General features: G+C 35.9%; 1 protein-coding gene across 8 annotated transcripts in view; it reads right to left on the bottom strand.

Moving 5' to 3' along the window:
* IQCB1 (IQ motif containing B1) overlaps nt 1-17444 on the bottom strand; it is a 46014-nt gene that overhangs the window by 13218 nt on the left and 15352 nt on the right. For 7 of the 8 annotated variants that reach the window (XM_067738730.1, XM_067738729.1, XM_067738735.1 and 4 more), the window contains 5 exons: nt 14258-14351; nt 9529-9628; nt 6372-6550; nt 4279-4388; nt 3564-3673 (listed from right to left, as the gene is read on the bottom strand). In XM_067738730.1, the coding sequence (XP_067594831.1) occupies nt 3564-3673; nt 4279-4388; nt 6372-6550; nt 9529-9628; nt 14258-14351 (593 nt within the window). The remainder of the gene's footprint in view (nt 1-3563; nt 3674-4278; nt 4389-6371; nt 6551-9528; nt 9629-14257; nt 14352-17444) is intronic. The other variant, XM_067738736.1, reaches the window with a different exon arrangement.

Genomic DNA, 17444 nt, shown 5'->3' with positions numbered 1-17444 from the left:
ACTAGTAATCATATAAATACAGACAGCAAAAAATATTTCAAAGATAATTCCTAGTGTAGTTAGAGTATGATGAAATAAGTTTTCATGTGCTGCTCTACAACCTTTCTGAAGAAATATTTTGGATACATGCATCAAAATATTTCTGAAGAAATACTTAAAATATGTATCAAAAGCCTTAAAAATGTTAACCAATTAATTCCATTTCTAATTATTTTCATAAGGAAAAATCTAATACGTATGTAAAGACTTATGTTAAAGGATGTTCTCCATAGCATTACAATAGTAACAAGTTGAAAACAAACCATATGTCCTACAATAGTGAGTTATATAAATAAATACTGGTTCATTCACTGGACGGAATTGTATAAACTATGAAAAAATAAAAATTTCAAAGAAGCAATCACTGTCCCTAAGGCAGACAAAGAAGAGATAGAGTTATGCCCTTAAGCTCGGTTTCAAGGGGGAAGTTGAAGGGTAGTGGAATATGCCACTCTGGCATAAAGATCGTTTTGAGCTGGAGGCAAATGAGAATCAGGAAACACAGAAAGAAGCCTTCCCAGAGGATCCCTTAACTGGCTAAAAGCAGAAACAGCTGAGAAATGAGGACTGCCATAAATTTCCCCTCCCAAGGAAGTTTTATGGCCATAGAGATGGAACTGCACAAATAACCCATATCTTCCATAAGTTCCCCAATATATTTACCTTCCCCAATATACTTACCTTCCCACAGTTTGTTGCCCTCAGAAGCCTAAAATCCTTTTCTTTTCACCTGTCACTTCTCTATAAATTATTCTTTGTTAACATCTATATAGGCCCCAATTTTTTTTTTTTTAAGGTAAGAAGTGGATTTATTTAGAGAAATACATGTTCCATAGACAAAATGTGGTCTGTCTCAAAAGGCGAGAACGGCCCTGGGAGAAACACACTCCACAGAGTGTGGGCCATCTCAGAGGGCGAGAGCTATATAAGACCAAATTCTAACCACCCCTTTGAGTTATGCATCATGTCAGGTTTCTTCCATGTGACGTGTGCTACACATGTTAAGAAACTGTTTTTCTCTTGTTAATCTGTTTTTGTTTTTGTCAGTATAATTTTCAGGGCCCCAACCAACGAACCTAAAATGTATAGAGGTAAAAACTGTTTTCTTCCCTTACAAAGTCAAACAAATAAAATTAAAATACCTAAGTATCAGCACCATGATAGAGGAAGGTAAATTGTGAGCTTTCCTGCTTGTGAGGCAGCTGTTAGCTGCTTCAGTAAACCTTGCTGAGGAAAAGGGTACTTAACAGAAAACAAAGTTTCTGACCATGAAAAGTGATTAAATAAAGAAGAAACCCCCAAGAAAGTGCTTTAGCAAGGGTGTGACTATAAAAGAGTACCTCTTGTTGAATCCGAAGCTCTGATGAATCTAGGTCCATAACTGTGAGTGGTGGGCAGTCCCTCCCCCCAAAAAACATGGGAGGGAAACTACTCTGAGATAATAACCTGACCACAAAGAGACAGAAATAACCTTGGCAGAAAGCCCAGCTACAAAGGAAGTAAAAGAAATTTGCATAAACTTGCTGCAACTAATAGAAGAGGAAAGGTGCTGAAGCCTGGAGCAAACTGGAGATTAAAAAACTAAAAACTCATTATAATGTGAGATTTAAATAATTTTGGCTTCATGGCTGATGTCTTATAATGGATATATTTATAACTGGTCTGGTGTTGTTTCATAAAGCAATGGAATTTCTATTTTAAAATAGTGGAATCTTAATTAGATTCCACAGATACCCCTCTAAGTGGACAAAATCTTTAATCCTAGGATGCTTTTAAGTAAAGATTTTAATATTGCAAAGAAAAGTAAACTGGCAAATTTGGCAACTACTGTAAGACTAAACATTAAAGGTCTGAATCCATGGCATAGGGGCACCTTTAAATGTAAGATACATAGCTGAGAATGGTAGCAGGAAGATCCATAAGGGATAACTACTCTGAGTTCACTACAAAGGTAAGGCTATACCAAGAACATCTCAGACTCTTGAATAGAAGAATATACAGTGTGACTCTCAAAATATTCATCATCTCCCAAACTTATTTAACCAAAGAAATAACTTTTTAAATATTTTTAAAGAAATAGCTAGTAGGATAGACAAACTCTGAGCAATGCTGGAATGGATTATACTTGCTTCTCATGAGTACTATTTACTTAACAGATCTGCCTGTCTAACTAGATTTGTAAATCTTCAAGGGCAAAAAATGTGCCATATGCATTTTCCTCTAAGTGCCCAGTAACATGCTAAAAAAACCTTTCTATTATTTTAATCTTGTGAGGTACACAGACAATTATCCCCATCTTATAGATGGGAAATTTGAGGCGAGAGAGGTGGGGCAACTTGTCCAAGATCATTCAGTTCACAAGTTGCTGAGGAGGGATACAAACTTAAGTCTGTTTAACTCTCCCAATACCTAGCACAGCCTCTGGCATATATTAGGCACTTGAAGCATGCTTAAAAAATTAACGATTTTTTGGCTACCAACAAAACTCATGCCCAATGATATTAATAACTTATCTTTTAAGTTTTCTCTGAAGGAAACTTTTATCAATGAAAAGCATGTCCACTAAGGGACACAGCCAGAGTGGCTTCAATACCTTCCACTAACCCATCCAGATTCTTAGAGGCAATGGAAAGAAAACACACAGACACAAATGACTTAGCTCCTAAGGTCATTTATGATAAAGTGGAGCCATCTCAGAGGTGATTTCTCATGCAGCCTAACTTAAAGCTAAATTTTAGTTCACTATTTTAAAACACATTTGTAACTGAGAAACACAGCTGCAGTTATTAAAAGAATAGTTTCAGTTTTCTTAAAAAAAACATTGACTTCTGGAATATGCAAGTTACACTTTAGTGAACTAAAATTTAGCTTTAAATTAGGTTACATGAAATCACCTCTGAGATGGCTCTAATTTATCAACAATGACCTAAGAGCTAACTCATTTGTGTGTGGTGTGTGTGTGTTCTTTTTGTCACCTCTAAGAATCTGGATGGATTAGTCATGTAAAAACTGGGCCATGTCTTCAGTATTTCATTTTTAGTTTACTTGAAATAGCAACAAATGACTAACTATGTCATATCTCAATGACCATATGTATCCATGCCATATTTACTGAGGAAAATCAGGTTAACATACTTAAACCTTTTTGTACTCATACACATTTTTACCAAAATTACATATGAACAATTATGGCAACTTTTAGTTTTAAGGGTTTGATGAGATAATTGACCATTACTGGCTCCCTCTATAGGCCTGGCCCACAAGAAAGTCTCATTAAGTGAACAGGATTGTGTATTTGTTACATCACATTCCTGTCTTACATTATGTCTTTTGCTTTTGGAAGTACATCTAGTTAATGAAGTGCTGGTACTCAGAAATGTATGAAGCAAGAATGAAAGAAACGGATTAGAATATTGAAAAAGAAAAAAAAAAACACCCCAAACTATAAGTTTTCATTCAGCTATACTCTAATAAGATACATCTAGCCCTCTCAGATCATAATTCCTCTCACCCAAATTTTTTACCTGAAACTCCTCTGCAAAGTAATCACAGCAGATGGAAGCTTCTTTAATCTCTTTCTAGTCTGGAAACCCTTCCAATAAGCTTGAATCAAGCAAGCTGCTTGATGCAGTTTCTGAAATTAAAGGCCAGAATTAATTTAGAGACATCTCTAGGAAAGTCTTTTTTAGAAGTTTACTTCTTAAAATATCAGGCCTGGGCAAGTATTAATCTCCATTTTTAATAAGCTGAGGAGGCAACATCTGCATAGGCCCAGGACAGGGAAGGCCTAAGAATATTAAACCTGATCTCCCAAAGGAAGCTCAGTTAGGCATTATCTAGAATGTATTCAAGATACAGTCTAGTTAGCTTCAAATTCTCCCTGATTAATCTCACTTCCATTCCCATTACAAGGATTTCATAGTTTTGCTTATTTAATGTTTTAACTTCTTTGCTTCACTTCCTATGCCTGGCTTCATTTATTCAAAGATTCAAGGGTATGAGGGACTCTTTGTATAGGTTTAAAAAAAAAAAGGCTCTGGGGTTAAAAATTTAGACCATAAACAACTCCTTCTCCCATCAAACTATGGCTGCTCTGGATATTAGGGGAAAATAAGTAAAGGAAGGGGGAGAGAGAGCAAATAAAAGATTCAAGAGACTACCACTATCCAATATTTTGAAACTAAAATGTTTACTGAAATGTTAGTAAATATCATGCAAATTATTTTTATAATTTAATACCTGCTCTTCTACTTCCTGATAGACCTTAGGGCTTAAAAGACCAATGAGCTGTCTAAGTTCTTGACTAAACTCTGTCCCAGGCTCTTGTTTATTTAGTAGACTTCTGAGTCCTGAAATGCAATAACAAAGGCACAACTATTAATAATAAAATATGATTTTGCTATCTAATCAGAATTAATTTGAGGTTAAAAAGTCTAGTTTAGAAACAAATGAAAACAATAACAAGATTAATCACATGATTTTTCTTTTTCCTTTTCTCAAAAACTTCTAGATTGAGGTCTTTAGGATTTTCCACTGTCCTGGAGTTCTTATGTGCTTACTCGTGAGATCTGATGCAAAATCTGTCTAGTCAACCTCTTTAATTAAAAAAAAAAAGGGAGAATGGAATCACTGCGATAAGTCAAAGGGTAGAGACATATAGTTGTGGTTTTTTTTTTGAACATAAATACCTTAAACAAAAACATTTAAAAAAAGATAATGAATACATACTGAGTAAATGCCTATCCTGTGGAAGCACTTAAGCAGGTTATTAGTTACTACTAATTATATGGAGTTATTATTACATAAAAATATACAGTAATGTATGTAATTTGGGGTAAATCAATAGGTTCCTGAGCATTTATTATAGGAGAAGTGCTATAATATTAAAATACTGCACTTTCATCCCAAATTAAAACTGAGTAGTAATATAAGTTACAAAGTAAGTACTATTTCCAGCGTATGGAGGAATGATGTATTATAATGTATGTACACAAGATACATCAGCAAGGGAAAATGGCCTTGGAGTGTACAAATGGGGAAGCCACTAGATAGGTCTTTCCATGTCATACTTTCTTCAAGACTCAAGTTCTCAGCAGTATTAATAATTGTAAAATATCTTGAGGAAACTGAATAAGTTCTACTGTTGAGAAAAGAAAGGGAGACAGCTTAAGATAAAATTCCTTTAGAATGAACTGTTGGACATTCACATTTCTATAGAGGAAATCTAATTACAGAAATAAAAAAATGTGTATCTGGCACAATATCATCTAGACAGTTTTATTACTGGCACTTCTCTCCCTATTTCTATAATACATAAAATAATTACAATGTTCACAGTAATGACTCATGCAAGATAAGTCACTGAAGTGCCTTCCAAATCATCAAGAATGATTAAAGGCCATTGTAATAGTTTTGGTATTAAATGCATCACATTATATTCTAATTCTTGAAATTTTATATATAATATAACCCTGTATTAGTAAGTATATTTAATCAATTAGAAACCTACTTCTTGACCATACCAAATAAGAAAATATATTGTAATGGATTCATGGCTCTGGCTAGCAAAGAAATAAAACAAAGCTAACATATAACTTTGATTAACAGTTGAAAAAAAAAAAAAACTACCTGAGTAATTCTGGGTAAACACCTACATTTTTCCCATGCCTCTGTTTCCACTGCTATATAATGAGGATAAGAGTAAACATCTCACAGGATTGTTATGAAGATTAAATATTTTAATACACATAAAGTATGAGGAATAGTCATCTGACACATAGTAAATGCTCAATTAAATGAAAGATTATTCTATGGTAATGGTAAAACACTGAGTCCTTTCCTTCTCAAGTTTTCTGACTTTTTATCCACATATATGTTTGATTTTGGAGGTGAGGGAAATTTTTTGTTTGTCTTTGAGGAAAGGCAGTATAGGAGTTGAAGAGTAATTATTAATTGATGTAAAGATCAAAAGGGCTGTCAATCTCTGAAGCACAGCTCTATTTTCTCAGTAAAGTTAGGTAAGATCACTGATATTTTTTTGGTCATTATTTTACTACACTATATGGTATAATCAATACACAGCCTTTTTGTCAGAGAGGGAGCAAATATTCATTGTAACCTTGTCAATAAGGTATCATATGCCACCTGTTGAGACATGAAGATGGCTGGATTACATAAAGGTTTTTTCCCTGAACTGTTATCTGCTGTGACAGAGTTTATCTGCACATTTCAATTATTGACTTTTTAAAAACACAGGTATTTTGTTTTCCATAAACCATCAATAAAAATGTTCTTTTTGAGACTTTCAAGAACAGAAAGAATATATGTACTACCTTTGTAGCAGGCACTTAGTCTCAGTAAAATCAAAATTTCCTGATGGGATTTAGCCATCAACAGTAGGAGCCTTGTAGCAGTACTTCTTATGACTGGACTAGGAGTTGATAAAAGTTTGAAAACAACTTCATCTAAAATTGAATGCAGGGTTTTCACTTCTATTCTGAGTAAATCACCACTAATAGAACAAAATAAAAAAAAAAGTACCGTTACTAAACGACACATAAGTATCTCAAAAAATTAAACATTACAGGTGCAGCAAGTTAATGCCTATGGCCTGATCCATGAAGATAACCAATAGTTTAAGCAGATAGCTTAGTTCCAAAAATACATCACATTAAATCAATTAATTGAATTCTTACTGTAAGGCACCATGCTAGGTAAAGTAAGGAATACAAAGTTGACAAAGAAACTTGCAATCAAATACTGGAGGAAAGATAAATGTGCAAAATAGTAAATAGATGGTTCAAAAGCTTCAAGGCAATAATAAGAGGAAGATCACAGGACATTAAGTACATGGTTCACTGCTTAATGATGTACGAAGACAAACATGTTATAGGAATTCAATTATCATGTACTTAATATAGAAGGAACTTTTTCTTTTAGTATTCCTCTATTACACTAACAACCTCATGTTGCATTACTGATGTCATGAAAAATTACCTGAAACGTCGAAATAGTCAAAAGGGATTACTGGGTGTTCTTTTACTCACCCCACCAAGGAATATGTGATTTTCTAGGGGTGTGTACCTTTGATTATCCATTTACTACTGATTAGGATATTTTGCAATTCTGTAAAAGTAGATGTTGGCTTGTAGAAAGCAAATAATGGCAATGATTATTATCTGAGAACAATGCAAAGAGATTCTTACTCAACAACAATATAAATGACTTTTATCCACTAGAAAAAGTAACCGTAAAGGTTATGCCTGATATTCTCTACCATTCAGTTTCTGTGATAAAATGTTCTTCTGATCCTCTTCCATCCTCTACTTACAGATTTTTGACCATTCTTTCTCAGTCTTCTTTGTGGGCTCCCCTTCCCCAATATACCCCTTAAAGGTTACTCCCCAGGATTCTATTTTCAGCCCATTTCTTTTCTCAGTCTATTCATATTTTCCACTGAGCTCATCTTCTCTCATGTTTTTAACTATCGGTTTTAGGCTAACTCATAAGTCCACAGTTCTAGTCCAGATCTCTTCCAGAAGTCACATTCACTTGTCAGTAGACATTTAAGTTGTCTTGTCTTTGGGTGTTACAGATAAAGCTGCTATAAACATTTGTGTACAAGTCTTTGCATGGACTCTTATTTCTCTGTCTGCTGAAAATATCTACCTATGTTGGACATAACCAATATTGAATTTGTTTTGGCTATACCACTGTCTATTATCCATTATAGAAAACTTGGTGTCATACCTGAATGCATCCTTTATTTTACTCCGTATCAAAATGCTCATAAAGACCTGATGATTTTTTATTTTGACCAGCTTCATTAAAGTATAATTGATATACAACAAACTGCACACATTTAAATGTACAATTTGGTAAGTTCTGACATTTCCCCATCACAATCAAGATAATGAACATACCCATCACCCATCAAAGCTTCCTTTTGCTTCACTGTAGTCCCTCCCTTCTTACCTTCCCTGGCACCTTATACTCAGGCAACCACTGATCTGCTTTCTGTCACTATAAATTAATTTACATTTCCTAGAATTTTATACATAGTTATGATTGTAGATCCTATCTGAACATCATCAGTTTGCAGAAATGATTACTTTGTATTACTAAAGGAAGAGGGGGAAAAAAAAGAGCAAAGCAGAGATTCTATCATGGCACAAGTTTGATTTTCTCATCCTTTTAAAGCCAAATCAAAGTATGACCATTTCTGCTAAACTTCCTGCCTTTGTATTACTTTACAAATAAAGAAAATTTTAAGATGTAGGCAGTTTCAATAACCAGATGTGGTTAAGTTGCTTGGAAACAATTTGATCCTTTCAGATCTTGCTTTCATTTTGTTGGGATGATCCAAAATGGTGCTCAGTCTAGTGCTATTATCCCTTACTACTAGGATGAAACCATCCTGAGTACTCTCAGTGCTCCATTTTTCATGTAGTTTTCCAGTTTGGCTGCTGGAATCAGTCAGTATTCTTGGCTCTGTGTTTCTGGTACTGCTCCTTTTAATCCTTCTGGATTACTGTTTTCCACGACATTGGATAGTTTCCTCAAACGCATGTGCTGATCAGTACTCTACTGAAAACTTGTAGGGGACTCTGCAGATCTCTAGGGTTCTCTCTTTGTGTAGCTCTCTCTTCTACGGTATCCTGTCTTATAAACTCTAGCCTACTTTTCACCCTCTGCATGTTGTTTCTTACCTGTGTGCACTTGCTTATATTGTTACCTCTGCCTAGAAATACTGTTTTCTCTTCTTCCTCCCTGGCTAATTTCTTATCCGTAAAGTTTCATCTCAGGTGTTAACCTTCTCCAGGAAGTAGCCCCCCCTCAGTTTGGTTTAGGAGCTCCTCTAATACTTGTGTACCCTTAAACATGGTAACTTATTACACTGTAATATAATTGTCCTTATGTGTTAGTCTCTTCCACTATACTGTAAGCTATTTGAAGACAAGGTTCATATCTTAATCAATTTTGTAAACCCAATGACAGACAAATACTTGGCATGTATAGTAGATGCTTAACAAATCCATATTGAACTGAAAGAATCAATGATTTCAACAGTGTTTACTCTGCCTTTCTATTTTAACCTGGGAAAATTGCCTATTACTTCTTTTATGCCCTTCTATAGCACCTGGCAAATACTAAGCTTGCAGTTTGCTAAATAAATATATGATTAAATATTTTTTATTGTGATCCCAATATCTTCCTTCAGATATCACAGTAATTTTTCTTCTCTAAGCCTGCGATTTGGATTAAAATCTTCTTAAGCTCTAAGATAAGATACAAATTTGATAACAAATTTCCAATCTTTTACAGTATTTTACATCCATTTTTTTCTGAAATACAATGGTAATAATAGAGCTTTTTAAATGCCATGTACAAGTCATATGCAATCGAAGATTTTAGGGAAATTGGAATAAAATTGGTAATGCTTCTGATCACAAATAAAAAAATTCTACATATTTTGTAAGGCCAAGTTACCTGTTGATCTGTAGTATGTTCTGTAGCATGGTCATGACCGTAGATCCTACCTGAACATTGTCAGTTTGTAGTAAGTGCAAGAAATGATCACTTCGCAGTACTAAAGGAAGAGAAAATAAGATTAAGATTCTATGATGATACAATTAGTATTTACTTGCCCTTTCAAAACCAAGCCAAAGCATAATCATTTCTGTTAAACTTCCTGCCTTTATATACTTTGCAGTAAAGATTTTCTAGAATAGTTTCAATAACTATAATAGATAGCTATCCCATTTTTATGGACAGTTACAAATAAAGAAATACTAAGCTAAGATGGGACTTCCCTGGTGGCGCAGTGGTTAAGAATGTGCCTGCCAATGTAAGGGACACAGGTTCCATCACTGGTCTGGGAAGATCCCACATGCCACAGAGCAACTAAGCCCATGAGCCACAACTACTGAGCTTGCACTCTAGAGCCCACGAGCCACAACTACTGAGCTCGTGTGCCACAAATACTGAAGCCTATGCACCTAGAGCCCGTGCTCCGCAACAAGAAAGCCACCGCAATGAGAAGCCCATGCACTGCAACGAAGAGTAGTAGCCCCCGCTAGCTGCAATTAGAGAAAGCATGAAGACCCAATGCAGCCAAAAATAAATTAAAAGAAAAATAAAGAAATACTAAGCTAAGAATCTACTGTTATCTCCCCTTAAATTAAAAGTAAAATATAAAATCCTAAAACTGAATCTCCTTTTCTAGCAGTGAGTTCAGTGAAAAAAACCAAATTTTCTGTGAAAAAAAGAGAATGTGAAGGAATAGCAATGGTACAGATGACCGTAATCAGTGGCTCATGTCCTTAAAAATTTAATTGTTATATAATGTATCATATTTATCATGTTTGCTAATATCTTATCTTAAATAATAATAAATCATTAATTACCCAGAAGAGTATTTGTTTGTATTGGTTTATAATTTTTAGGTTCTGAGCAGCCAGTTATGAAGACTTGGCACTGGATGCTTACGCAGGTCGCTTAACCTCTCAGAACATCTATTTCTGCCTGTATAAAACTAAAAATAACAGCTCTTTCACAGACTACTGTAAAATGTCCTAGAACAGCGTAGGTTCCCAGTAAATGTCAGTTTATAGTCCTTTCTTCACTAACTGATCAGAATTTTTTTAAAAAATAAATTTATTTATTTTTGGCTGTGTTGGGTCTTTGTTGCTGTGCACGGGCTTTCTCTAGTTGCGGTGAGCGGGGGCTACTCTTCATTGCGGTGTTCAGGCTTCTCATTGCAGTGGCTTCTCTTGTTGTGGAGCATGGGCTCTAGATGTGCAGGCTTCAGTAGTTGCGGCGCACGGGCTGTAGAGCACAGGCTCAGTAGTTGTGGCACACAGGTTTAGTTGCTCCGTGGCACGTGGGATATTCCCGGAACAGGGCTTGAACCCGTGTCCCCTGCATTGGCAGGTGGATTCTTAACCACTGCACCACCAGGGAAGCCCCTCAGAATTTTAATTAAAGTGGGATCAGGTATGTTGGCAAGGCAGCTCTGTGAACACTACCCTAGCTTCTACAAAACAACTTTCCTCTTTTCGTCTTTCAGTTTCCTGAGGGAACGTATTTGATTTCTTTCACATACTAACTACTGTTCTTCATTTCTATTTATATAATACAGTATTTCAATATCTCACCAGATACCATTCTTTTTTAATGTTTAACAACTTCAAAGCACAATACCACTACTATTAAATATTTTTATGGCTTCTAATTTTCTATTCTTTAATAGCAAAAAAATTCTCCTCTGTAGCTGGGATAAGTGTATTTTTCCATTTTTGTCTACTTAAAGATGTTTCATTAACAACTCTTTAATTAAGTTTGAATTCACTGAAATCATATAGTATCTAGTGTGTATATACCTTTTTTCTATATTGGAAAAATTATGATAATTTATTAAAGTTATTCTACTTTATTTTTTATACTATTTGTCTTATATTATTATATAACTTATTTTTGGAGCCTCTATTATGTTTTTCAAGTGCAGTCAGATAACTATTTGGTCCCCCAAACTAAAACTGATACTTCTGCCCATTTCTTTCTTTAATTAAACTTTTTACAATTAAAGTTTCAAACATATGTAAGAGAGAACAGTATAATGACCCTGCATGTACCAGTCACTCAACTTTAACAGTGATCAACTCACCAACAATCTTGTTTCACCCTATCCCATCTACTTCCTGCCTCTCATTTTATTTGAAAGCAAATCTAAGACATCAAATCATTTTATCCACAAGTATTTCAATACATATTCCCCAAACATATGAATTATTAAAAAATAAAACATAGCCATTATCTAACCTAAATAGTCATGATTCCTGATTTTATCAAATATCCAGTCAGTCCTCCCATTTCCACTTTTTGTGTGAATTTTTTTTTTTTTTGCCGTATGCGGGCCTCTCACTGTTGTGGCCTCTCCCGTTGCGGAGCACAGGCTCCGGACACGCAGGCTCAGCGGCCATGGCTCACGGGCCCAGCCGCTCCGCGGTATGTGGGATCTTCCCGGACGGGGGCACGAACCCATGTCCCCTGCATTGGCAGGCGGACTCTCAACCACTGCGCCACCAGGGAAGCCCTTTGTGTGAGTTTTTAAAAGTTTATTTGAATCAAGATCCAATTAAGAGTCACACATTGGAACTGGTTATCTTTCAAATTTCTTTTAACCTATGGGTTTCTACTTTACCTTTTTTCCCCCTTGCAATTTATTTATTGACGAAACTATGTCAATTGTCCTATGAGTTTCCCACAGTCTAGCTTTGCTAACTGCATTCCTGGGGTATAATTTAATGTTTCTCTGACCTTCTAAAAATTGGTAGTTGGAGCTCCAGGATCAAAATGATTCATGTTTGAATTTCTGGCATATCCATGTCATATGTGAGGTTATGATGAGGCACTTATTATCTGGTTGTCTCTCCTTTTGAGGTGTTGACAGTGATGGATAATTCACTAAAGGTTGCAAAATAGCACTATTCTATCATACCCTTTTCACTTATTAGTTGGGATATGTTTATAAAGAAAAGTTTCTCCTCATCAATATGTAAGAAAAGGCAGTATAAATGCCGAACTCTCCATTTAACAGTTTTCAAAATGAACTGGTCCCCTAGCAGACTCTAATGGTAACTTTTATTAATAATGGTATGGGAATATATAAAAAAAAGATTAGCAAAATGTTGATAACTGTTGAGGCTCAGTGATGAGTACATAGGGGTTCATTATACTATTCTACTTTCCATAATAAAAGGTTAAAGTTAATAATCTCACCATATTTGACGAGTTTTAATCCACTGTAGTTATTACCCTTATTACTATTCAAATTTCGCATTTTTAGCTAGTAGAAGCCTCCTTATGTTGGCTCCTGAGTCCTTTTCACAGAATCCTAACAGACTTTGATTGCTTCCTTCCTATCTAGTTATTCAAGATACTTCTGGCTTATCTTGCATATTTTCTACCTCATACCTATATATAGTCAGCCATTTCTCCAAGGAGGTGGTTCTTTTGAGAGAAAAGGTTACTGGACATCCTAATTTTGTATCCAATTGTTTACCTTGGTTTTAATACCTACTTTATTGGTGTTTTAAATCTACAGATTGATCTGAGGAGTACTGTCACTTTTGTTATAATTTTTGAAAAGGAATATGGCGTATTTAAAAATTTTTCAAGTATTCACTCTCTCACTGTCTCTCATTAACTAGGTCTTTAATATCTCACTATAGTGTGGCTAAGTACTTTATATTTTTGATAAAATAGTTCTTTAAGTTGGGAAGTTTATACTAATATTTGTTCTATAATGGGAAATGAATAGATAATGCTTATTTTTAAAAGAAGTATTCAAGCATGTTACTTAGCTCTATGTGGATATAACTACCAAAAGTATTAGTTATACTAATCGAAAGTAGTTGCCTTTAGAAAATGGGAACTGGAGTGAGGTGTGAGGGCCAGGGATTGTGTGTATTTTTTAAACAATTCTTACGGAACTATCCGACTCTTTAAATTATGCACAGACATAATTCTGAGAGTAAAAAATAAAATATTAATATTCAGTTCAATTTTAACGTTCTAAAAAATATCAATGTTCTTATATTATTCCTATATAATTACATTTCTCTTAGATTAAATCTTTCAAGAAGGTAAGAATGTTGTCATGATTATTATTAGTTTACTTTCTTAGTCTTAAGGAAACATAATATAAAACTAACATGTATTTGTATTGCTCAGTGTAAGTACAGAAATCCTATATAGTAACTTTCAAGTTTAGTAAAATATCACTATATAAAAGCTTACTCTTACATCAATAGTTAGGCTGTGAGTTAAATTATATCTATACTCTGTACATAGGGATGTCTATCATACTAAGTCTAAAATATAACTGTAATCTTTGGGGGGAAAAAAAAAAGATTTTCCCTAGACTAAACTGTTAAGATCATTAATCCTTACCTTAGATTTGCTAAATAGAAAAAACTAAGGAGAAAGTTATATTTTAGCAATTTTCCACTTAATGTAACATCCACATTGTTGATGTTGTCTATTTAAAGCTGGAACATCCAAATGTGCTTTTACTTTTTGTGTGTGGGGTTATTTCAGTGTGGTTTCATTTAACTGTGGTTATCTGTAGTTAATGGGGTATTTATTTTTAGAAAAAAAACAAACTGTTAGCAGGTGACTCTACAATGACTATCAATTAAAAAATCTTTTTTCTTACCATTCTGGATGAGTTGAACATGTCCTCCCAATAGCCAGAAGAGAGAATCAGTCACAATTTCAAAAAAGTGTAGTAATGCATCTTTTTCTTCACCCTTAACACACACAAAAAAAACCAATTGACTTTTCTGTAATTGTTTTAATTAATAAAAGAATAGACTTCTCTCTGAAGAGTCACAGGACCTGGTTTCTGCATCTATCTCAGCTATTTATGAGGTACATGATCTTGTAGCTTTTAGTTTCTTAATTTATAAAACTGTGGTAACAGGCTAGTAATACCTACTCTACTTAACAGAAATGGTTGCTATCCAGAGGTCAAATGGGACAATATACGTAGTATAAGAACTACAAGTTGATACACTAGGATTTTTCGATACCAGCTATACATAAGAATCATCTGTGGAGTTTTAAAAAATATCCCTGTGCACAGGCTTTAGTCCAAACATACTGAAATCTGAATCTCCAAAGTTAAAAGTCGGACCTCTGACTCTTTACAAGGTTAGGTGTGTGATTTGTTTATGTAGCCAGGGTTGAAAATCACTGCAATATGCAAATGTAGGTGTCAACATAAAAAGCATTATTATTAGTGCATTTCAGTTGCAGCTTCTACTCTATGACTCCATGAAGGCAGAGACCATGTTATTTAGCTCTCCACTATACACCCAGTGTCTAAAACAGTTCTGACACACAGTGAATGTTCAATCACTATTTTTTATCCAATAATGTTTAATCACTGTTATTTTTATCCAATAATGTTTAATCACTGTTATTTATGTTTAATAAATAACAGTGAATGTTTAATCACTATTATTTATCCAATAAATAAATGACAATTTTTTCTGCTTCTTTCCTTCTGGAAAGTAGGGTGAGAAATTATTCTACATTAGAGTATGTGTCACAATGGGAAATAAGAAACAGATTACATTCACAATTCTGTCTTACTGGCCACATAATTTTAGTGGAAAGTTGTATAAAGGCCATTTATCTTATCCATGTCATGAATGTACTGTGGCCTAAAAGTAATGACAACAGCAAAAACATGGCTGCTATGGTTACTCTTCATAAAAATGAAAGTATTTTCTTCCTCAGGGTTAGATAGGTGCTTAAATAAATGTATACTGACAAATATACCAACAATCAAAAAAGAAAGAAGTGTCACATTAGATCAAGAATCCCTTTAGTCCAATAAACTGCCTTAGCCAGTTTCACTGAAATAAAGGGCACAGTAATCTTCATTGCTGCCAACCTCAAGGTATAGTGCTGGGCTCCTATACTTACTACTTTCCTTTAAAAACCCATTAGATAATGTCACCCACAAATTCATGGCCTCTGAGACTGGTTAACAAAATTTACCCTTAAGTCACTACAAAATTCTGGCAGTTATTTTCCTATTCTTACATATAAAATACATATATTGGGTTGGCCAAAAAGTTCGTTCGGGTTTTTCTGTACCATGTTATGAAAAACCCAAATGAACTTTCTGGCCAACCTAGTGTGTGTGTGTGTGTGTGTGTGTGTGTGTGTGTGTGTGTGTGTGTGTGTGTGTGTGTGTGTGTGTGTGTGTGTGTGTGTGTGTGTGTATGCACATATATATATATATGTGTATGCATATTTTAACGAGTTTGCATTTTAGGCCATAATACCCTGTGTATGTCCCACCATGTGCTCTACTACCTACCTGCTAGCTAATTAAAAAATATATATATAATTGGGAAACAACTAGGTAGATAGAACTAATAGATAAATGGACATATATACACTACCAAACGTAAAACAGATAGCTAGTGGGAAGCAGCTGCATAGCACAGGGAGATCATCTAGGTGGTTTGTGACCACCTAGAGCAGTGGGATAGGGAGGGTGGGAGGGAGGGAGATGCAAGAGGGAAGAGATATGGGAACATATGTATATGTGTAACTGATTCACTTTGTTATAAAGCAGAAACTAACACACCATTGTAAAGCAATTATACTCCAATAAAGATGTTAAAAATAATAATAATTCTGAAAAAAAATTCAGTTTTCTTTTTCTTTTTTTAACACTAGAAACAGAATTTTAATTAATTTTAAACCAAAGTCCAAATTGATCCATTTTAGTCTGTGCTGATAATTAACTTTTTCTGTGCTTCCCACTGCCATGATAACCCATCAACAAACAAGTGCAGGGACCTTCAAGATAGTGGAGGAGTAAGAGGTGGAGATCACCTTCCTCCCCACAAATACATCAAAAATACCTCTACATGTGGAACAATGACTACAGAACACCTACTGAACGCTGGCAGAAGACCTCAGACCTCCCAAAAGGCAAGAAAATCCCCACGTACCTGGGTAGGGCAAAAGAAAAAAGAAAAAACAGAGACAAAAGAATAGGGACGGGACCTGCACCTCTGGGAGGGAGATGTGAAGGAGGAAAAGTTTCCACACACTAGGAAGCCCCTTCACTGTCGGGGACAGGGGGTGACCAGGGGGGAAGCTTCAGAGCCACGAAGGAGTGCAGCAACAGGGGTGCGGAGGGCAAAGCGGAGAGATTCCTGCACAGAGGATCGGTGCCAACCAGCACTTAGCAGCCTGAGAGGCTTGTCTGCTCACCCGCCGAGGTGGGTGGGGGCTGCGAGCTCAGGCTCAGGCTTTGGAGGTCAGATGCCAGGGAGAGGACTGGGGTTGGCTGTGTGAAGTCAGCCTGAAGGGGGCTAGTGCCCCATAGCTAGCCGGGAGGGAGTCTGGGAAAGAGTCTGAACCTGCCTAAGAGGCAAGAGACCATTGTTTCCGGGTGCGCAAGGAGAGGGGATTCCTCCTCCGTGTGCCCAGAGACAGCAGAGCACTGCCTAAGCGAGCTCCAGAGATGGGCATGAGCCACGACTGTCAGCTTGGACCCCAGAGATGGGCATGTACCGCTAACGCTGCCGCTGCTGTCACCAAGAATCCTACGTGCAAGGGCAGGTCACTACTCACACCCTCCCTGGGAGGCTTTGTAGCATGCCACTGCCAGGGTCCCATGATCCAGGGAAACTTCCCTGGGAGAACACACAGCACACCTGAGGCTGTTGCAATGTCACACTGGCCTCTCCCGCCACATGCTTGGCCCGCATTCCAATTATGACTACTGTACCCCTCCCTCTCCCTGGCCTGAGTGAGCAAGAAAGCCCTAATCAGCTGCTGCTTTAACCCCCTCCTGTCTGGGCGGGGAACAG

The sequence above is a fragment of the Pseudorca crassidens genome, chromosome 5 (genome assembly GCF_039906515.1).
Source record: "Pseudorca crassidens isolate mPseCra1 chromosome 5, mPseCra1.hap1, whole genome shotgun sequence".
NCBI lineage: Eukaryota > Metazoa > Chordata > Mammalia > Artiodactyla > Delphinidae > Pseudorca > Pseudorca crassidens.
The sequence above is the reverse complement of the archived record's forward strand: the minus strand, read 5'-3'. Positions and strand labels throughout refer to the sequence as shown.